This window comes from Mus pahari, chromosome 18, assembly GCF_900095145.1.
Source record: "Mus pahari chromosome 18, PAHARI_EIJ_v1.1, whole genome shotgun sequence".
NCBI lineage: Eukaryota > Metazoa > Chordata > Mammalia > Rodentia > Muridae > Mus > Mus pahari.
In genome coordinates, this window is record NC_034607.1 from 10,910,383 (window position 1) to 10,933,010 (window position 22,628).

The 22,628-nt window shown below is 44.4% G+C and overlaps 1 protein-coding gene across 2 annotated transcripts in view; it reads left to right on the plus strand.

Moving 5' to 3' along the window:
* Positions 1-22,628, plus strand: part of Adgrf1 (adhesion G protein-coupled receptor F1) — a 50,186-nt gene that overhangs the window by 4,803 nt on the left and 22,755 nt on the right. The window contains exons 2-7 of one of the 2 annotated variants that reach the window (XM_021218303.1): positions 9,405-9,484; positions 12,936-13,076; positions 15,388-15,448; positions 17,422-17,565; positions 18,994-19,167; positions 21,056-21,156. In XM_021218303.1, coding sequence (XP_021073962.1) covers positions 13,008-13,076; positions 15,388-15,448; positions 17,422-17,565; positions 18,994-19,167; positions 21,056-21,156 — 549 coding nt within the window. In that variant the 5' untranslated portion in view covers positions 9,405-9,484; positions 12,936-13,007. The remainder of the gene's footprint in view (positions 1-9,404; positions 9,485-12,935; positions 13,077-15,387; positions 15,449-17,421; positions 17,566-18,993; positions 19,168-21,055; positions 21,157-22,628) is intronic. The other variant, XM_029531436.1, reaches the window with a different exon arrangement.

The window sequence follows — 22,628 nt, forward strand, 5'->3', positions numbered from 1 at the left end:
CTCTCTCTCTCTCTCTCTCTCTCTCTCTCTCTCTCTCTCTCTCTCGGCATTCCATATGTAGACCAGGCTAGTCTCCAACTTGCAACAAGCCTCCCCCCTCACATCCCAAGTACTGGAATTATAGGAACACTTAACCCCATGCTTGACTAAGATATTTTTGCTAAGATACTTATTATTATATTTCTCAGGGACATAACATTCTTGTATGTTCCATCACTATTTAAAAGAGACAATATAAACATCTGAAGGATTAAAATTGTTCTCAGAGTGATATTATATGGAGGTGTAAACTTTAACGTTTATAAGGAGTATCAAGGCAGTTTTGATAAGGGGCATTTCAGACATTTCAGATAAATAATGAAGTTAGCATAGCTAACTAGTCATAGTTAAAGAAATGAAAATTAATCTTAAATTTATATAAAAAACTAAAAAAAACCCCAAGACCAAAGATTCCAATACATTAGATTTATACTGATCAAAGTATTAGAAGAAAACATAGGAAAAGTGACCTTACAATCTCTCTATAGGAAAATTTTTTTAGTATAACCCCAAGGTCCAAGCACACAATGGAAATGATTTTAAAATGTTATTTCATGAATATTTTAAATTTTCAAACAAAACCAAGAACCAGTGTTCGCACTTCATGAAGAGTCCCGAGCAGTGTTTCAGGGGAAAATGTGTGGTCTGTGGTCTGATCGAAAACTTGAGATAGTGGCTTAAAAAAAAAAAAAGAAGAAGAAGAAGTAGCTAATCTGGAAAATGATTGATCTTATTAACCACTAAGGACCTGAAATTTCAAGAGGTGAGATTAAAAACGTCGCTTGTCAGCTTGCTCACGTGGAAAAGAGTTTGGTGGCCATTCATGTTTGGAATGCTTAAACTAAATCTTAATTTCACATGAAAATTTAAAATAATGCCAGGACTGATTATTCAAATGTGTTAACATTATGATCTTTAAAGCATTAGAAGAAAACAGGTGGAAATGGCTGAGCTGTGGTGAGACCGAATCTCTGCCTCTTATCAGGGTATGAAAATGGGGTCCTGATCAGCTAGGTCATTCAGCTACATCTATCAGAACCAAAAGTACGGGAACCTTTTGGACCAGAGCCTTCACCCTGACCTGGAAAAGTCCTGGCTGGCCTGAGATTTGCATGTGTGAATGGAAATATTATAGAAGCGACCCTGAGGGAAGACAGTGGGAGTCAGAAACCCCAAGTTGCTTCCACACACAGCCCGGAGCCTGAAACACCTCTGAGTGTGGTTCTTAGGCAACCTGTTATGCCTGGCAAACATTTGTTTTCTAGAATGACCCCTTGGAGGACATGCCCGAGAAACTTGCTTTTACTTTAAGATAATTGTGTTGAGGATACTAGTTATTTATACAGGACAAGGAGTTAGGGGTGTTTGCATGAGATGAGATGTCACCTCCATTTTACCCTTATTTTAAATAGATCTCCCATTCATATTGGCTGTCTTGGACACAGTGGCACGTGCCCATCGTCCCCAGAAGAGACAGGTAGGTGACTGTGAGTTAGAGGCCTTGTCTCAAAGTAAAGAAAGTAAATAAATATCTCAGTCTGGAGGAATTTGCAGCAGCTCAAATTGGACCGTTCACACTTGAAGACCCAGCAGCACCCGCTCTGTATGGAGAGCTTTCCCAGCTCGCCCAGCTTTCTGTCCTTGTGTCTGTAAGGCAGAGTCGCCTTCCACACTCAACACAGTCACATTTCTTAGGGTGAATACTGAGAGATTACCTATGCTCTCTTTTCCCCAGACAAGGGACCTTGTTTCTACCGGACAGAGGTAGGGATCAAAGTGCAGTCCTGTGTTATTAACATCATGCTCCAAGGAAAACGTCTGGCTGACTGGCAATCCAAGGAAAGGGGGATCTAAAGCAATAGCGATACATTGTTTTAAGTAGAATTCAGGTTTACTCTTTTCATTTTCCATAAATGTACATTGAAAGAATTCTTCTTAGTTTATAAGGTTACCAAAAAAAAAATCCATATACAAGGAAGCATTTTGTAAATTAGATGGGTTTTTTGCATGCATACATGAGTGTGTGTGTGTGTGTGTGTGTACACGTGTGTGTTTGAATGTGAGAGTACAATACAAGTGTGCACATGTCATAAACACGGGTGGAAGTTGAAGACAGTTTCAGGTATCAGTCCTTACTCTCTGTTCTTGTTGTTTTCTGCTGTGTACATCAGGCTAGCTTCTCCCATCTCTGCCCCTCATCTCCCCACAGGGGTCCCAGGATCACAGATTCTGTGCTATGCATCCAGTTTTTATATAGGGTCTGGGGATTCGAACTCACGTCCTCACATTTGTGCAGCAAGCACTTTTACCCACAGTGACATCTCCCTGGCCCCAGTTCGTCACTCTTATTTCTCCCCTCAGAGTGCCATTCAGTGAAAGCGTCTTTAAAGCAAAGCAAAACATGAGGACTGCTCAGACTCTCTAGGCTTTGACAGTTACAGATCAATAATGTCACTGATAGAAATGAGAGGTAGGGCTGACCTAAGGATTCCAGGGAGGCTGAAGCCTTGAGTGGAAGAACGAACTTGGACACACAATTATTAATCTCCCTGTAAGGGCTTGGGGTAACTCACACTGCACAAAGCACCAGAGAAAAAAATCTTCCATTATGAATGGTTGGCAGAGCTCCAAGCTACCAGGCTTGCATTCAGACCTTTTACAATGTAACAGAACTGGATGTGTTTTCTCTGGGAAATAAACCCTCGTAGGATTCCAGCTGAAACTGTGGGCGATGAGCTAAGCACGTGGGACAATCCTGAACGATGATGCTCTTCAAAGACCCAAAGCACACACAAGTAGCTAGAAACACAGTGTCCTTGAGAAGGAGCAGGTGGTTGCATTGGATTGATGAAAGCAAGAAAAATGCTTTCCAGTCTAATGAATGACAGAGGACATGCAGACTGCTAGAAAACCAGCTTTGTAAAGACACAGCCTAATTAGAGTCACACCCTGACCTCAATGGTACAGCCAGTCAGCGTAACATAAAAAAAGCATCATAAACTAGGTCCGGGGACACAGAGACCCGTCAGCCTCTGCCCCTTCAGGTGTCTGCGAATGTGGGTTTCACCGTAGCATCTGGGGGGTTATTTTTCCTCTTTTTGCCCTGTGTATGTTGTAAAATTCCATCTCTGTTCCCAACTAAGACCTTAGCTTTTCAATGCGGTCTCAGTCCATCTCAAAAGATGCTCAGGAATTAGTGACCAGCGTTTGAGGAGAAAACCAGTCCATTGAACATCTTCTGTACTCTCAGGTTAATGTTTGGCTACTGGCATGAATGGATCGAAGAATGATTAGACAAGCGCTTTATAGTAAAAAGTAGACAGTATGCACATAGGATCGGAATCTGAGGGGATGTGAGTGGGCAGATCTGCGTTGCCCCTCAGAGTAGAGGTCGATGCTGACTCTGGAGAGCTGATTACACTTCACAAGACCTTACAGACCAGCAGGACATCCAAGGGTTAGTCTGACTTACCCAGGCCTCTTCAACCATGTTATGTGTTAAAGTATAAAGTATGTACATCATTTTTTGCTCTGCACACCTAGGGTACGGGGGACGTAGCTCAGCTGGTAGAGTGCTTGCCTAGCATGCATGAGGTCTGGAGTTTAATCTAACTGCCCTCCGACCCCCCCACCCCTCCACCCCTTTTAGAATGTCTGTGGTAGAGGAAGGAGAATGGGAATTTCTAGGGTTGGCTGCAGAGTGAACTGGAGGCTATCCTGAGCTACAGGAGATCCCTTCTCAAAAGAACCCCCACAAACTAACAAAACCCTTTTGTTGTGTCTGTACTTGACTGTCTCCATCCACTGAAAATTTTAGGTACTTTTAAGTTACCATTTTTCCAGAGAAAAATTGGCTCTTAAATTTGGCCAACTCTCCAAACATTTTTTTTTTTTTTGCATTCTTTGTGTCCCCCCTCCCCCAACCCCATTTTCTCTATTACATCTACCAGTCAAGAAAAAACAAACAAACAAACAAACAAACAAAACCAAATGAATCTGTCTGAAAGGCAAGCCCTCCGGGGAATTATATGCAAAGATTCCTCCCTCAAACCCACGTGAGATGCAGACATAAAGTTGAATTTGTTCACATCTGCCTAATTCTGACTGAAGAGCGATTCTCTTGGTCCTCCCTGGACACGCACACACCTGTGGGCTTGTAATTGTATGACAGAGAGGAGGGCATCATCCTAACGTGGACCACTGTTTATAGAGGAATCGGCATCGTTCCCTAACCGCTGAAGGCAGAAAACCAGCCTAGAGTTCAATGGGACTGTTGCTTAAAATGCTGGAGAGTGTCTGTATGAGCAACTTCAGGATGGCAATCATGTGGATCATGAGGCCACTGTTGACGTAAACAGTTGATATTCAGAGTCCACAAACACAAATCTGAGAGAACGGGGAGACAATGTGCCGCCAGTCTCTAGAGGCACAACAGCAAAGTTTAATGATTGTTTGTGGTTATGTGAAGGACAGGGATTATCAGAAGTGAATTCACTTGAATGAATTCAAGGAAGTGTGTGTGGGGGCACACCCCCCACTATGATTAAGTAGTTAAGCTTTTCCACAGATGGCAATACCAACACAGCTGTTGGCCAGGCGTTAGCTGCCCCCAGAGTGAAATGTGATGTAAACACCCATGCTCTAGTGGCAAGGACAGCTCATTCGTGGAATTACATCAAGATTCTGAGGTGGCCTTTTATTTTATTTGTAGGTTTTGGGATCCTTCTGGCCTCTGAGTGAGCCGTGGGGGAAGAGATGGAGACAGGGAGATGAACAAGACAGAGAACTAGGAGGAGAGGGGGTGAACGAAGCAGAGAGAGGGAAAGGGGAGAGGGAAGAAGAAGCCAGATAGGAAATGAGCAGGAGACCTAGCTGGGAGCAGGGGGTTGGGGGGGCGTGTACCTGGCAGAAGTACACGTAAGCTGCCGCTAGGTCCCTGAGGTCAAGCAATGGAAATGCCTGTTTGGGAACACACTTTACTTTCTTTGTGTTGCGGGTCCTCCATTGAGTGAGGTCATTCAGCTACTGGAAAAAATGCATTCCTGTTTCCTGAAGGCTTAGAGCTCACTATCTCCATGGTGCTGGCTCTCAAACTGTCAGCATCACATAGGTCAATTTAATTTAACTCAGAGTTTAAATTCTGACCCAATCTAGCAAGATTAGCTACCCAAACTATAACAAGGTGGAAATAGAAAGACAACATGGTATTGTAGATCTGAGTGGGTGGCCGTAGTTACTGTTTGGGTCATTTTATAAACAGTAACTCACTCAACTCTCCCTAGAACCTGTGAATTAGATTGATACTGATCCCTTTTATCTTAAAGGTGAATAAATGAAGGCATAGGAAGCCTAAGAATACCACAGGCACCAAGCTGTAAACGTCAACACCAGAAGCAAGCCAATTTACCTGCAGACCCTCCTTTCATCTGTAGACCTGAAGATGCCATTTCTCTATTCCTGACTAGTTGCCCAATCGGGATGTCCAGTTATATGTAAATTTCAGATAAATCCTTATTATCTGACAATGAAGAACATTCCAAGTACCACATAGAGCAAAATCATTCTAAGACATTATTCATGACTTACTTGAATTTCAAATATATCTACTTTGGGGTCTCTTTTTTGTTTGTTTGTTTGTTTTTGTGTTTTTTTAATGAATTATCTAACCCTATAACTCAGGAAACAATACATATGAAGGAACCAGAGAGCAGAAAATGATTAGTTCAAGCTTGGGCACTGCAATGGTTAATACCGACGTGAACTTGAAAGGTTCTAATCACGTAAGAGACAACAATCTAATATCTAGGGGGGGGGGGTTCTAGATGAGGTTAAATCAGGTTGAAGAGCCTTAATGTGGGTGGCACTATTCTATAGACTGGCATCCCAGACCAAATAACGCATATGGCTCTCTCTGCCTCCTATCTGTGGCTACAACTCGACCAGCAAACTCAAGCCCCTGTGTCGGGGATTGGTTCTAATATTTTGAATTAATTGGGAATCTGCATGTCCAAACACTGAAGGTCCTTGTCCCCAGTTGGTTTTTGATTGATCAATAAAGAGCCAACGGGCCAATGGCGGGGTGGAGAGAGAGAGGCGGAACTTTTAGATTTGCGCAGGTTAGGAACTGGAAGAGAGGACGAAGAGAGAAACCACTGTCTTGGAGGGAGACAGATCAGGGTTAGAGCTGCAGAAGAAAATTCGTCCTAAATGTAAGTGGAAAGGGAAAGTGACCCTNTGGGAGGGGCTGCCCAGAAGGTAACAGAGCAGCAAAGTTAAAATATAGATTTAGAAGATGTTGAGCCAGGAGTACTGGGGGGAAGTGTATGTTAGCTAGATGGAAGACTGGGACTGCCCCGTCTTTGAGCTAGTTAAGGCATATTAAAATTAACTGGCTCGAGTGCGTGCATGCGTGAGTGTGTGTGTGTGTGTGTGTGTGTGTGTGTCTTTCATTTGAGAATCCAGATAGCCCCAGGGCTGGTGCACCGGTGTGACCTGGCCAGAACCCAAGAGGTTTAGCTAAAACTACCGCTACAGCCCTGCTCCCATACCCTCTTGCATGATGGACTGTAACTCCAAGCCAGGAGTCAAAATGAATCCTCCCTTAGTCAAGTTGCTTCTGTTGGCTATTTGGTCACAATAACTGGAACGGTGACTTATACAGGTACCAGAACCTGAAGCAGGACACCTTTCATAGAACTAGGCTAAGGACGTAGATCATCTCCCTAGTCTAGAAACCTTCCAGAAGTACAGACACCTGGACATGAGCATTGCTGGTGTCCTTTAATAATACCACAGTTAGGCTGGACCATTGCTGGTGTCCTTTAATAATACCACAGCTAGGCTGGACCTGTTTAATATTTAACAGCTTTAAGAAAAATATGGATGTCTGTTTTCCAAAGAGGACCACAACATCCCTCTTCTATTCTTGCCCCTTCCCCCTGTTTCTCTTCTTTCTTTCTGGCGCATCTATTCATGATCAGCCTACCGACCCACACAAGCCTCGATCATGCATCACTGATAACCATTTCTGGAAAATCCCAAGAGGCAATCCAGTGTAGGAGGAAGGAGAATAAGGAAGTAGGGGAGAAGACTTCCTTATGATGCCCAGAGCTGTCACCCAGGCTTTCTGGGCTGGGTTTGTAGCCTGAGGCTGCACATGGGGGACAAAAGTTTTAGCCAGAGAGAGTAGTGAGTTGTGGGGAATGTTACGAAGGCCAGGCCTCTCGCTTAGTAACAGCCCTTGGCACACAGAGCGGGGCCAGATGGTATACACATGCACAGAGACTGTCAGATCCAGTATTGCAAGCCACAGGCAAAACAATTCCTAGAAATTAAAGGAAAAGAGTCTTCCTGGAATTGGAGAAAAAGAAGGAGGGGAGTAGAGAGAGCCCCACCTCCCCTTGCTATATGGCCGTATTCCATACGGGCATTGAGATATTAACTTAACTTAGTCATGCTTGACAAGTTAGCAGCCAGACTGAAATGAGACAAGCAAAGGAAAATACCCGAGGTAATCATGGTGTGGCGATGCATACCTGTAGTCTCAGATGTTCAGAAGCAGAGGCAGGAGGACCAGGCGTTCACACCCAGCCATTGCTGCACAGTGAGGTTGAGATAGGCCTGTGCCCCATGAGACCCAGACTCAGAACTCTGTGTGCTGCTTACTGATTACAGTTAACAGGATGCAGAATTACCTGGGTAAGAAGCCTCAGTGGGAAACTGCCTGGATTTGGTTGGCTGGTAAGGAAGTCTGCTGCAGCTTGTCTTGACTGTTAGGGGAGGCGGTGAGAGGCAACCTGAATGTAGGCTTCCTCCCTCAGTTGCTCTTTGGCAGGGCATTTTAGCATAGTAACAGAAGAGAAAATAGAACACACACACACACACACACACACACACACACACACACACACCAGATACATATACCAGACAAACAAACACCACATATACTTACATATTCCCACACGCACCACACCTATACATACCCCATACACCTCACACACCACACATACACACACACACACACACACCACACATACACACACCACAAACCACACACACATACACACACACCATATCACAAACCACACACATACCACACATATACTACACACATAGGGGCAGATATCCAAATCCAATATCATGAATTCAATCAGCGTGGACTAGAAATATGTGTTTGTTCTGAACACACTCAGACATATTCTTGTCACCATTCCCTAAGCAATACAATGCGACACCTGTTTTCATGGCACTTACGTCAGAGTGGACTGGAGTGATTTACAGGTGACTTGGAGTCTATGGAAGTGTGTGTTTAAGTTGCAGTCAGATCCTTTACCATATTGGTTCTCAATCTTCCTAACGCTGTGACCCTTTAGTACAGTCCATCATGTGATGACCCCCCCAACCACACAGTTATTTTTGTTTCCGCTTCATGTTTGTGATTTTGCTACAGTTGTGAATCTTAATGTAAATATCTGACATGCAGGATTTCTGATATATAACCCCTGTAAAAGGGTTTGTTTGACCCCTCCCTCAAAGGGGTCATGACCCACAGGTTGAGAATCGCTGCTCTACCATTCTATATGGGGGACTTGTGCAGATATTGGTATGTTCAGTCATCCTGGATCGATTCCCAGGTGCTGACACAGAGGGAAAGGGTAGAATACCAGAAATGCTCTTCTTCAGGGACAAATACCCATTAGCTTTGGAGAATAGTAAACACAGACAGAAGCAGGCAGGCTTTAGAGCAGATGAGCCGAGACATAAAAGAATGGTGGAAGGGGCTGTAGAGAAGCCTTGGTGGTTAAAAACTGGGTTGTTCTTCTAGAGGGCCCAGGTTCATGTCCCAGCACCTACATTGCAGCTCACAACTGTCTCTAATGAGATCTGGCACTCACCTGCAGATATATATTGCAGGCAAAACACTAATGCACATAAAAGAAAAATAAATCTTTAAAAAGAAGAAGCTGGGCTGTGGTGATTCGCACCTTTAATCCCAGCACTTGGGAGGCAGAGGCAGGCAGATCTCTACTTCAAGGCTAGCCTGGTCTACAGAGTGAGTTCCAGGACAGCTGGAGCTACACAGAGAAACCCTGTCTCAAAAAAATAACCAATGAAACAAACAAACAAACAAAAGGATTGAAGCACAGGTTACCATTGCAGACTCATGCAGCCAAAGATCTAAGAGGGGTCTTTGGCAAACAGGATGGTGGGGGAAGGTGGGGTATGTGAGAGGAACATTCATTCACCCAAGAGGGAGGGCGACACAGACACCATGTGTCCACAATTTCTTCGTAGGCCTCAGAAAACTGGCCATGGGTATAATAGTCCTCCCTGTTCCACCTCCCACCGCCTGCCTTTGTCTTTAGGTCAGAAAGCAGGATCTGAGAGCAGTGTCTGATGGGAATGGCAGTGTGCACATGAAGATTAAAGTTTGCCAAGAAGCAAGGTAAGGCTAGCGGGGAGAACTCCACTCTGTCCTGACCAAGGCCGCTTACTCCAAAGGTGAATTATTGAGTTTGGGAATTGTATTTTTTTTTCTTTTATCCATCTATATCTGTATCTGTATCTATATCTGTATCCATATCTGCATGTATGTATGTATGTATGTATGTATGTATGTATGTATGTATGTATGTATCTATCTATCTATCTACCTATCTATCTATATTTTGAGTTGTAAAAGAAATACTGAAAGATTGTGGGGCAATAGTCCTTTATGCTCTGTGATGGTTTGTATATGTTCAACCCAGGGAGTAGTAATACTAGAAGTTTTGGCCCTGTTGAAGTAGGTGTGGCCTATGTTGGAGTAGGTGTGTCATTGTGGGCATGAGCTTTAAGACCCTCATCCTAGCTGCCTGGAAGCCAGTATTCTGCTAGCAGCCTTCAGATGAAGATGTAGAACTCTCAGCTCCTCCTGCACCATGCTTGCCTGGATGCTTTCATGCTCCCACCCTGATGATAATGGACTGAATCTCTGAACCTGTAAGCCAGCACCAATTAAATGTTGTTGTTATAAAAGTTGTCTTGGTCATGGTGTCTGTTCACAGCAGTAAAACCCTAACTAAGATACGTTCTATTATTGCTGGCCACTAAAATCTTTTCAAAATGATGTAGGGGTTCTGCAATGTGCTACTTAATACTTGTGACTTGTGTGCCTTAGAAATGTGTCCAGTTGATAGAGTCTTTGTGTAGCATGTGTAAAGCATCTGGTTTTATCCCCAGGACCACATACTAGGAGAATCAGAAGTTTAAGCCATCCTTAGCTAACAGTGAGTGAGTTTGAGGACAGCCTGGGCTACATGATATCCTATTGTAAAAATACAAGACGAAAATATGTATAATTGATGCAACAAAGAAACAGATTGCGTGTTCTGTTTGTGTGTGCGTGTGTGCGTGTGTGGGGGGGTCGGTGTGAGGTTTGAACTTATGCAGCCTAGGCAAGTGCTTTATTACTAAGCTACACGCTTCATCTAAGAAACTAAATTTTATTTTTTTCTTTTTTGAAAATTTTTTAATTATATTTTTATTTGTTTACATTTCAAATGTTATCCCCTTTCCCGGTTTCCCCTTTGCAAACCCCCTATCCTATCCCCCCCTTAACCTGCTTCTATGAGGGTACTTCCCCCCCCTCCTGCCTCACCATCCTAGCATTCCTCTACACTGGGACATCAAGCCTTCACAGGATCAAGGGCTCCCTTCCCATTGATGCCAAATAAGGCCCCTTCAACTCCTTCAGTTCTTCCCTAACTCCTCCACTGGGGTAACTGTGCTCAGTCTGATGGTTGGCTGTGAGCATCCACATCTGTATTGGTCAGGATCTGGCAGAGCCTCTCAGGAGACAGCTGTATCAGTCTCCTGTCAGCAAGCTCTTCTTGGCATCAGCAATAGTGTCTGGGTTTGGTGTCTGCACGTGGGATGGATCCCCAGGTGGGGCAGTCTCTGGATGCCCTTTCCTTCAGTCTCTGGTCCACTCTTTGTCCATGTATTTCCTTTAGACAGAAGCAATTCTGGATTAAAATTTTGGGGATGGGTGGCCTCATCCCTCAGGCAAGAGGCCATGCCTAACCTCTGGATATGGTCTCGACAGGTTCTCCATCCTCTTTGTGGGGTATTTCAGCTAATGTCATCCCCATGGGGTCCTGGGAGGCTCTTGCTTTCCTGGCATCTGGGACTTTCTGGTTGCTACCCCCACTTCCCCATCCCCCATTGCTACACACTGACCCTCTGTACATCTCCTCCATCTCCTCCCATACCTGATTCTGCCCCTTTCCCCCCCTCTTCCTCCCAAGTCCCTCCCACCCTCTACTTCCCTTGATGATATTGTTCCCCCTTCTAAGTAGGACTGAAGCATCCACTCTTTGGTCTTCCTTCCTCTCCTGCACCCGAGTTTCTCTCTATCTCTTGTATTCTGTTGATGATACTTGCTGATCTCTTTCCTAGGTTTTCTATCTCTAGGGTTGTCTCCCTTTGTGATTTCTTTATTGTTTCTATTTTAAATTTTAGATTGTGGATACTTTTGTTCAACTCCTTCACCTGTTTGGTTGTATTTTCCTGTAATTCTTTAAGGGAGTTTTGTGTTTCCTCTTTAAGAGCTTCTATCTGTTTATCTGTGTTCTCCTGTATTTCTTTAAGGGAGTTATTTATGTCCTTCTTAAAGTCCTTTATCATCATTATGAGATGTAATTTTAAATCAAAATCTTACTTTTCCGGTGTGTTGGAGTATCCAGGGCTTACTATGGTGGTTGAACTGGATTTTGATGATGCCAAGTAGCCTTGGTCCTTGTTGGTTATGTTCTTGTACTTGCCTCTCACCATCTGGTTAGCTGGTTTTGCTGTCTCTGGCTTGTTCCTCTTGTAAACCTGTGTGTCAGCACTCCTGGGAGACCAGCTCTCTTTGGGCAGAATTTGGGTATGGAGAGGTGTGGCGCAGGGTCACCTCCAGGGCGCAGACTGAAACCAGAAGGATCCTGTCCCAGGTTACTCTTTAGTTCCTGTGTCCTGAAGGCTCTGGGAGGGTCCCTCTTGGGCCAGGTATTTGAGCAGAAGTGGTGGTCTCACCTGTGCTCTCGGGTGTGTCAGCACTCCTAGGAAACCCGCTCTCTCCCAGCAGAATTTGGGTATGGAGAGCTGCAGCACCGGGTCAGCTCCAGGCATAGATGCAGAAACCGAATTTTAAATATAATTTTAATTAAAATTAAAAAAAATGGAGAAGCCTCATGTGCCCAGTAGCTTATACAGAATGATCATTATTATCCTTAGACACCAAATAACATAGACATAAAAGATAATTTTTTTGACCAAGTCTATATTAGTTACGTTTCTGTTGCTATGATAAAACTTGACAATCAAAGGAAACTGAAAGAACAATGAGTGCATTTTAGCTTACGTCCAGAGAGAAACTCTGTAATGGTGAGGGAGCCATGACAGCAGGCAGTGGGAGAAGGAAGCTGAGAGCTCATATAGTCAACCACAGACACAAAGCAGAGAAATGGAACTGGAAGTGAGGTTAAGTTGTAAACACACAAAGCCTGCCCTCCATGGACTCCACAACCTCCCAAACAGCACCACCAACCAGGAATCAAGTGTTCAAATACCAGAGCCTACAAGGGATATTTCTTATTCAAATTATCACAATGCTGATGTGCTAAGTTCTGGGCCAATTATATAAGATAAATAGAAACTTAAGAACAATTCTTTACTAACTCCATCAAGTACCAAGAAGGGAGCTTTCTAGATTGGCTTATTGTTATCCTTAAGTTTAGTCACTCCAAATCTATCTTTGATTTTTGCACTCAAAGAGCTCTTGGTTATTTTAATGTGACAAGAAAGCCCCAGTAAATCTTAAGGGGCTGATGATTGTTCCCACTTACAGTCTTGGCTTACAATGTTTGTTCTAGCACACAGCCTCCAGGGTAACCAGACACAGGTGTTGGTGTTCATCCCAGAGAGGAGAGAAGGAGCTACTGGATATGAGAGTTGGACTTCTGTGGCTCATCCCTCTCTTCACGCTCACTGAGGGCACTGATGGATTCCTGCAGGTGAGCTGGTACACATCTTATTTCTCTTGGTAACCATCTCCCCTCTTCACATCCCCGGTACCTTCGGAATCTATAACTCTCCAGGCAACTGAGATGTAAAGGTCAGTGGATTGGCATCAAAGGTCTAGAGGTCTTGTCTCAGGCTTACCAGCACAGATGGTGAGGTCTTTAATAAGTTATTTTATCTCTTTGATTGCAAATGAGTCCCTCCCATGAATATTTAACTATCTTGGAGATCTTGTCTAATTCAACATGTTCTATGCTATGGCCTCTTGGGCACAGAAAACCATATGGGTGGACACTAACACCCATGGGCCTTCTCTCTCATTTCCACTTCCCCTTTTCTTCTGGCATTGTTGCTCAGTACAGGGTCTCTTGCAACCCAGGCTGGTCCCAAACTCATAGTGTAGCTGAGGGTAGCTTTGAACTACTGAACTTCCTGTCTCTGCTTCCTAAGTTTGAAGAATACAGATGTGAGCCACCCTTGTTTTATGGTGTGTGTGTGTGTGTGTGTGTGTGTGTGTGTAAGAAAGAGGGGGGGAGAGAGAGATGGTCTTGTCATATAGTTCTGGCTGGCATGGAGCTCTTTGTGTAGACCAGGTTGGCCTCAAACCTGCAGCAATCTTTCTGCCTCTGTCTCCCAAGCACCAGTGTATTCACCGGTCTTAGTTTTGTTTCTATTTGTGTATATTTATTATACATTTGTGAGTTGCATGTTTGCGCATGTGTGAGCAGACACATATAAGACTGTGTATACACATAGAGGCCTTAATATCAGGAATCTTCTCCAGTGGTGTTTCCACTTTACTGAGGCAGGATCTCTGAGGCCCAGAGGTCAGTGACATTATGATTCTTGCTGGCCAGCTTGCTTTGGGGACTCTGTCTCCACCTCCCAAGCCTGGAATTTGAGGCAGGCCACCTTGCTTACTCTGTATTCACATAGTTTCTAGGGATCCAAACGCCAGCCAGTCCTTCCCCTTACATAGCAAGTGCTTTAACCACTGAGCTTTACCGCAGCCACAGCCTACTTGATGCTTTCATCGAGGGCCGTGGCGTGAATGTTTTCTACTCACTAATGTGATTCCCTAATGTGTATTTTCATCTGGATGCTTTCCGCAAAACATCTCTCCCATGTGCCCACCATCCTTGTGTTCCTCAACTTTATGCGTCCCAAACTGAACCCCTGAATTTTTCCCTACCGAAGTTACTCCTCCTCTCCCGTGACAACACTCTCTTTCCACTTGGGTAAAAATGGTGCCATCCTTGAGTCTCTGTCACAATGCCCATTTAGATCATTTAAAAAAATGGATCTGTAAAATATACCCAGACCTCAGATACGTCTGACGGCATCCGCTGCCGCCCCTATCTACAGCTTTCTCATCTCGCTCCTGTATTGCTTCCGTAACCCCGGAAGTGCTTTCCCTGCTTCTGTGCTTGGCCATTCTAACTATGGCGTCAGGATTAAGGCTTCCGGAAATTTAAGAGTGGATCTTTCTTTTGCTCCCCCTGTTCAAACTCTGCATAACTCACTGGGGTAAAGGCTAAAAAACCAGGCGACTCAGAGTAGAACTCTTGTTCTGCCAGCGTGAAGACCCATGCTGGACTCCCCAGCTTAGGCTTTAAAAAGCTGGACACGGATGGCTGTATTTCCAGTACTGGGGTGGGAGTGGAACCAGGCAGGCACAGAGCCAGGCATTTGAGTCAAAACAGCTCCACTGCAGTGAGAAACCCTGTCTCCAAGGGATAAAGGAAAGAGTGAGAGAGGAAGATGCTCAATAGCTTCCTCTGGTCTTCTCACACGCACATGGCTGCACTCACTAATAAACCCATGTACTTGCAACACACACACACACACAGAGACACACACACACACACACACACACACCAACACTTCCTTCCTTTAAAATCTTCTTTCTGTGGTCTGATAGATCTACATGACCTGCACTTATGGACGCAGTCTCTCGATCCTCTCCATTCTCACACGCCCCCATCCTCCACTCCCACCCTTGTCCCCGCCCTCATGCCCTCCAATCCCTCACTCAATCTTCACATCACTTGCACCTGCTGTCCCCGCCTCCTGCGAAGCTTTTTCCTGCAGGCACCTTCACTTGCTCAAAACAGCCTTCCCTGGTCCTTGGCCATCTCCCACCATCCTTCGCTTGGATATTAGGTCAGGTCTTGTGGGAAACTCAACAGGCCTATGGTTTGCAAATATCAAAGGCTCACCATAGTTATCTTCTTTCTTTCTTTCTTTCTTTCTTTCTTTCTTTCTTTCTTTCTTTCTTTCTTTCTTTCTTTCTTTTTTTTAAAGCAGAAAAACGATGGCCGCAGAACAAAAGAAATTGTCAGTGTGGTTGAGGAAAGGTATCCAGGTAAGACTCCGCTAGAGGTGCTGGAACGCTTAGGCTTGCTATGAAAATTTCCAAATCTGTAACGAAAGAATCCTAGGAATTCTTAGGAGCAAGACACAGGATTAAACACACAGTGTAGTAGTTGGTATATTTATTGCTCTGGTCGAGCGCCTTACCGAAGCCCTACAAGAGGGGACCGGCTTGTTTAGGTTCACAGTTTAAAGGTCCAGGCAGTCCATTATGCCAGGCAGGAGTGGCAGCTGGAGCTTGAGGTAGTGGTCACACTCTGTCCACATTCGGGAAGCTTAGGGATGAGCACTCACTTTCTCTTTGTCCTTTAAATCAGCTCCTAGAATGGCACCATCTCCATTGCGGGTGGTTTTCTCTTCTTAGTCAAACCTTTCTGGAAATTCTTTCAAATACACATCCAGAGGTGTGTCTCCTAGATTACTACAAATCCAGGCAAGCTGACACTGAAGATGAGCTTCTTGCACCATGCCTGACAGCAGTCTGTCCCTTTATTTATTTTTCTTTTGTGTTTCCCTCCTACGAATGTAATTAATAGGCAGAGCTCTTAACTTGGGGATGGGTCCTGGTGTGGATTTAAACATGCAGGCCGGAAGCACTGAATGTGTTTCCTTATGAAGACATTGGTCCACACCGGTGATTGCTAGGTTCTAGGATCCAATCCACAAAGGCCTTTCTGACATGCCGTGTACTTACATGCATTAGCACATGGCTGTGTGCTAGCCATCATGTAAAACACGTCTCCACACAACACTATAGTTCTTCAAGGAAGCAAAACAAAAATCTCAACACGGAGTGTGACAACCAAGATTTCCCCAACAGTAACAATGACAAGAAAAGTGCAGCAAGGGGCTGGTGAGATGGCTCAGCGGGTAAGAGCACCCGACTGCTCTTCCAAAGGTGCAGAGTTCAAATCCCAGCAACCACATGGTGGCTCACAACCATCTTTAACGAGATCTGACTCCCTCTTCTGGGGTGTCTGAGGACAGCTACAGTGTACTTATATATAATAAATAAATAAATCTTAAAAAAAAAAAAGAATTACTATTAAAAAAAAAAGTGCAGCAAGGACTTATTTACTGACCTGTCACTATGCCAGGCTGTGGTCAGTTCTGTTATAAGCATTAAAGCCTTACATGCACCTTTGACTGTATATGGCCATCTTTATTTTAAAGGTAGAGCCTAGAGCTAGGGGCCGTAAGACAGGATCGAACCTGGTCTTTCTGGGTTCAGTACCATTACCTCCTGAAAAAGTGGCCATGATCGTGTGTACCCTGTTCCCCATCTTTTGGAGGAGCTCCCGAGGCCTGTGGGAACTATAGACAAGATCTGATCCCAGTCAGTCTGGCTGGAGAGCCAGCCCATATGCAAAGGCTCAAGGTAAGACTGAGCCTGGCATGTGGAAGCTGAGGATTCCAGAGGCCTGAGTACAGAGAGCTTGTCTTTGGGAGTGGGGTGGGGTGCAGGGGAGGGCAAGAAAGGAAAATGACGTATTTATAGAAATAAGTAGCTGGAGGTAAGTGCATACAGAGGGAAGCTAAGGTCGAATTATGTTTTGCTTTTGTATTTAAGCAAATCCTAAAATTCCCACTAATGACTGGCACATTTTTTAAAAGTATGAAGTTGGGCTTTATTTATTTATTTATTTTTATGTTGCAGATACTTCAAGGAAAGCAAAGCTGGAGTAGGGAGGAAGAGTGAGCAGGGCATTCCAGCCTGTTCCCTCTTGACTCTGGGGTAGTCCACAGAGCATGGGGAGCAACTTGCCTAGAAGAAGTGGGAGAAGAGATCTGTGTGGGGCACGTGTAAGGCGCGTCTGCTTTTGCGCAGGTTTAGTCAATGTCTGGATGTACAGAATGTGGTGACAAGCGTCAGGGACCCTCCAGGAGTTCTAAGCTGGACAGGATGACCTCTAAGTGATCTTCCCTACAGACGGGTAGCTTCTAATAACTGCGCTCTACCTCCAGTCCAGGAGTATGAGGTTCTACTTCAGATGACATACAGAGATCCAGAGGAGAAGAGAGAACTGAAGAAATTTCTGAAGCGCTTGAAATCTCCATCGCCGAGTTTACACGGTCCCAGCAAGATCATCAGAGTGAAAGCCACCACATGTAAATTTGCTGTCCGGTGTAAACTGGGAGTGTAATGGGGGAGGAGGGTGGGCCACGATGAAGGGTTGCTCTGTGAAAAAGTGATTTTTCTATAAGCTCTGTGGCATCAAGAACTAACGTTTCTTCTTCATGTGACATGTCCACTGCACTCTGGCAAGGGGGCTGTATCTGTGGTTGTCCATCAGGTACCAGCGGATGGGGGAGATCTTACTTCAAACGGATCCGTTCTGAGCACCAAAGAAACAAAACCCTGGAGATGCTCACACAGGCAGTGACATTCTTTGGCTGGGAAGGGACAGACCCTAATTCTACTTCTATTATATTGGCCATAATTTATTCTACCACTCACTCCAGCCTCATGAAGCTGGGATAGGAAATCCCACTGTTTCTTGAAGATAGCAAGAACTAGTTGGTAACACAAACTACAAAAGTGGTTCCCAATGAAGTTCAATCATGGACTTGGCTAAAAGCGAGTCTCAGAGTGTTCAGATCCCAGCCAGCAGCAGGAGCAGGGAACCTAATAGACACACAAGCTCTTGGTCCATTTCAGACTTGTTGGCTCCTACACTCTGGAGAAAAGTGTTTCAGGGGCTCCCGAAGCACAGTAAGGTTCGAGCGGCAGTGGTTTCACACTTCCATGTGCCTTTCTCAAACGTATCCTGGACCTTTCTGCTTCACCTTCTGTTAAGAGGGAAGGAGTTTCGATGGCTGTGTCAGATCCAATACAGAATAAAGAATCCACAACATTGATCACTAGGCATTTTTAATATGGGCCCCACCTCTAAATCGTTCTGCCTTTCTAAAATTTTAAAACATTAAAAGTTTGTTACGTGTATGAGTGTTTTGCCTGCATGTATATGTGTGCACTATGTGTGTGCTTGCTACCCGAGGAGGCCAGAAGGTGTCAGATCCCCCGGAACGGAGTTTCAGACGCCAGTGAGCTACTGTGTGGGTGCTGAGAACCCATCTGAGGCCTCTAGCAGAGCAGCGAATGCTCTTAAACACTGAGCCATGCCATCTTCAGCCCTGGCACATGGAGTGCTGATAGATGCATACATAGATAGGGGCTCCAATGACACAGCAGACACACCCTCAAGAGGTGTGTCCCTCAATAGACCTCTTCAATAGCTCTAGGTTGTGACTGTGCTCACCTGCCTTTCTCTTGCACCACAGTAGATACCTGTGGGATCCATAGCCTTGTTTTGGATGCTAAGCCCGGCCATTTGAGTTTCATCTTTGCTATGATTTTCACACTAACCTCCTAGTCTACAGAGTTGGACATTTCTGCATCTTAAACGCATTGCCACCCTTCCAGGTTCTGCTGAGGAATCTTTGGTTCAGATTCCAGTCAGAGTCAAGGACTGAGCAGATGTTGGTTTAGAAAGCAGACTCTGAGACACGCCGTTCTATTTCTTTTTCTATACACAGATTGCAGAAGCCGAAAAGGGTTCCTGGAGTGTGCCTGCGAAGATGGCTATACGTGGTTTCCGCCCTCCTGCCTTGACCCCCAGAACTGCTGCCTTCACACAACTGGACCCGTCCCAAGCTGTAATTGCTCCCTCCGAGGTCTCAGGCAGAGCATTAATTTCTGTGAGAGAGCAAGTAAGTGCTTGTCGGCGGGGGCGCTCTCATCGCAGCCTGTACTGTACTCTTTGCCTGGCTAGGGCAGTTGATGCTGAGGGGCAGTGATGATGTGGAGATGTCCTGCTAGCTTTGTCTGGATCCAGTCAAAGCTCCTACATGCAGCAGATCCAAAACCACACGGTGAGGTTTGGATGTCATTCGGACTTCTTGGTGCAGCTCTGTGACTGCGGGATTCTACTGAGATGTAGAAAGATGCACTAAAATCCAAAGTGGACAGCTAGCTGCCTGAGTTGAAACATTTTCCTTCCCCACTTTCTCTTTTTTACCAGAATCAATTCTAGATGTGTGAATGCAGGAGGAATTCCTGGGGATTGCATTGAAAGGCCTGCTCTGGGTTGCAAAACATATATACTGAATCACACACACACACACACACACACACACACACACACACACACACACCAGAGAGGGAGGGAGGGTGGGAGGGAGAGAGAGAGACTGAGAGAAAGACAGAGAGACAGAGACAGAGACAGAGATCGACATAGACAGATATGCAGGCAGGTAGATAGGAAGACACACACATACACACAGAGAAAAATACAAGACACAGACTCTCTGTGTCTCTGTCTCTCTTTGTCTCTGTCTCTCTGTCTCCTTCTCTCTTCTCTCTCTCTCTCTCTCTCTCTCTCTCTCTCTCTCTCTCTCACACACACACACACACACACACACACACACACACCCCGTATATAACCTAAGAACCAGGGGAGCCACTGTTGACTTAAGTGTCTGTTTTATAAAGGAAGAAGAGGAGGAGGAGGAAGAGGAGGAGGAGGAGGAGCAGGAGCAGGAGTTGGAGAAGGAGTGTCTCTTCAACGACTACTCCAGCCATCTTGAAGCTCTGAGTTTTAGATCTGAGGAAAGAAAAGATTGAGGGAGGAGCCAGAAATAATTCAATTTAACTGGGCATACCTGGTTCACCTTCCCAGGACTACAGCAATTCATGTTATCCCAATCATGTATCTATTAAGCACCATTTTCATGTCCAGTTCCAGGCTAAACCCTCCAGGACACCACAAAGCATTTGTCAGGCTGTGTATGAATTATCGGGCTGGTAGGGGAGGGAGGTTGTAATATAAGAAAGAAAAGAGGCAATTTCTTCAACAAATGCCAATGAAAGCCCACATTTAGGAAAAAGACTTATTTCTGGGCCATCTACAAGAAATAGAAAAAAAAAAAGAGTCAGTCAGGCTCAGTCAGTATTGTTGAGGCAGGATAGCCAGATGGAGAAAGTGGGGCTGGAAAACAGAGGTGGGAAGAATTTTCCACTTGGGGACCAGAGAAGGGCTTCCAGAGCAGCTTACGATTAGGTCCTGAATAAAGAACAAACAGGAGTTGTCCTTAGAGAGAGATGAACTCTGTACAGAGAAGCACTAGCCCTGAGCTAGTCAACACAGTGCTTCTAAGGAGTTAGCAAACTGCTTTAAAGTTGTGTTGTGGCTGCGGCGATGTCTGAATTAATAAAGTGCTTGGTGCAAGCATGAAGTCATGGGCAAACATAGACTCGGGATCCCTGGGCTCTCTGGTCTTCTAATATACCTGAACTGCTGCCCTCCAGGTCTCAAAAAAATAGCTACAGAATAGTTGAGAGAGACACCAGACATCCCATTTCCACGTACACACACATACATATGCTCACTAGAATATTCTCACAATTGTTAGAAATTCATCATTGAAAATTCCGATTTTCTTTCTTTTCTTTATGATGGTAAATGAATATATTTCATCAAAATAAATGGAAATACTTACCATGGATTCAAAATTGTAGTTTTATAATTTCATGCTGCTGACAAAAATCAAGTTAGACATTTATTTTCTCTAAAGACTTTTTCTTTTCTATTTCCCATAGAAGTTTGGGGCACTTTTGAAATCGATGAAAATTTTCCTGAAGACCTTTGGAATTCATCATCTGATGTATATGTGCACTACACAGTTGGAATTGAAAATCAAGTAAGCATTATTGATTCTGTAAGGATTTTCTTTCTAACCATAAGTTCCAATGCTTTTCCATTTAGAACACGCAATTAATACACATTTTGTATGTGTTCATATTTGTATATACATGTAGGTGTTGTGTGCACATATAGGGGATAGAGAAAAACAGACTCAAATGTTGTCTTTTCTCCCCTACCCCTGTGTTTTTTTCCCTTCTAGACAGGACTTTCTTTGGCCTGGGGCTCACCAAGTCATCTGGGCTGACTGGCTAGTGAGTCTGTACCATCTGCCTGCCTCGGCCTCCTGAGTGCTGGGATTATAAACATGCACCATCCCATCTGATGTGGGTCCTGGGGCTCACACTCAGGTCTTCATGCAAGACTAGTGCTTTACTGACTGAACTGTCACCCTAGCTCCTTATTAACATATTTTTTTACAGATTTATTTCATTTTAAAGTGTGTGTGTATGTGCATATGTGTGCATGCATTCTATTCATGCATGTATGCACATGCCCACAGAGCCCAGAAATGGCCCTGAAGTTAGACTTACGGGTGGTTATGAGTTACTCAACATGGATGCTGGGAACAGGGAATTCAAGTTCTCTGCATGCTCCTAACCACTGAGCCAACTCTTTGGTCCCTTAGTGCATATTTAATTACTTATTTTGGATGAGTTCCATTCTACCCACAGTTGACAATCCATGAGTATTTTCCTAAGACTTTATCAGTTGAGCTCTCAATTGCCTTGTGTCTGGTTTTGTGTACTTATTTAATATTGTACTAAGGATTCTTGACAATTTTGTGGTTTTTTTAATCACAGATAGCAAATTACTATGACCTAAGCTCAGTTGTCATCATTTTAATCTGTTCCACAAAGAACTGTCTCTTAGAAGCTGAACAGGTACTGAACAAAATGTTACCTCACAGCAAAGTCAGTAAGAACTGGATCAGTCAATCTGAAGACCAGAACATAGACCCGGTACAGTGACTTCACTGCAGTCATGTAAGAACAGGCCAGTCAGTGTGCCTATGTTGAGGACCAGAACATAGACCTGGGTACATATATTGTATTATTTAGTACCCTATTCCCCGCAATTCTAAGATGTTGAATATCCCATCATTACCAAACAGTCCCCCCTCTCTGTTCATGTGTGAAGGCCAGAGGTAGATCTCAAGTGCCTCCCTGTTAAAAGGTGTCTACACATTTTCATTATGTTATGATTTTAAGACAAGATGTCCCATAAGTCTCGCCAATTGACTAGACTGATTGACCAGTAAGCTCCAGGATTTGCTCTACTTCCTAGGGCTAGGGCTACAGATGCATGGGGCTATATATATTCCACTTATATGAGTGCTAGGAACCTGAACTCAACTCCCCATGGCTGTGGCAATGACTTTGCTAATGGAGTCACTTCACCAGGCTCTGATAGCTCACTTTTTCCTAAAATAAATTGTGTGTGTGTGTGTGTGTGTGTGTGTGTGTGTGT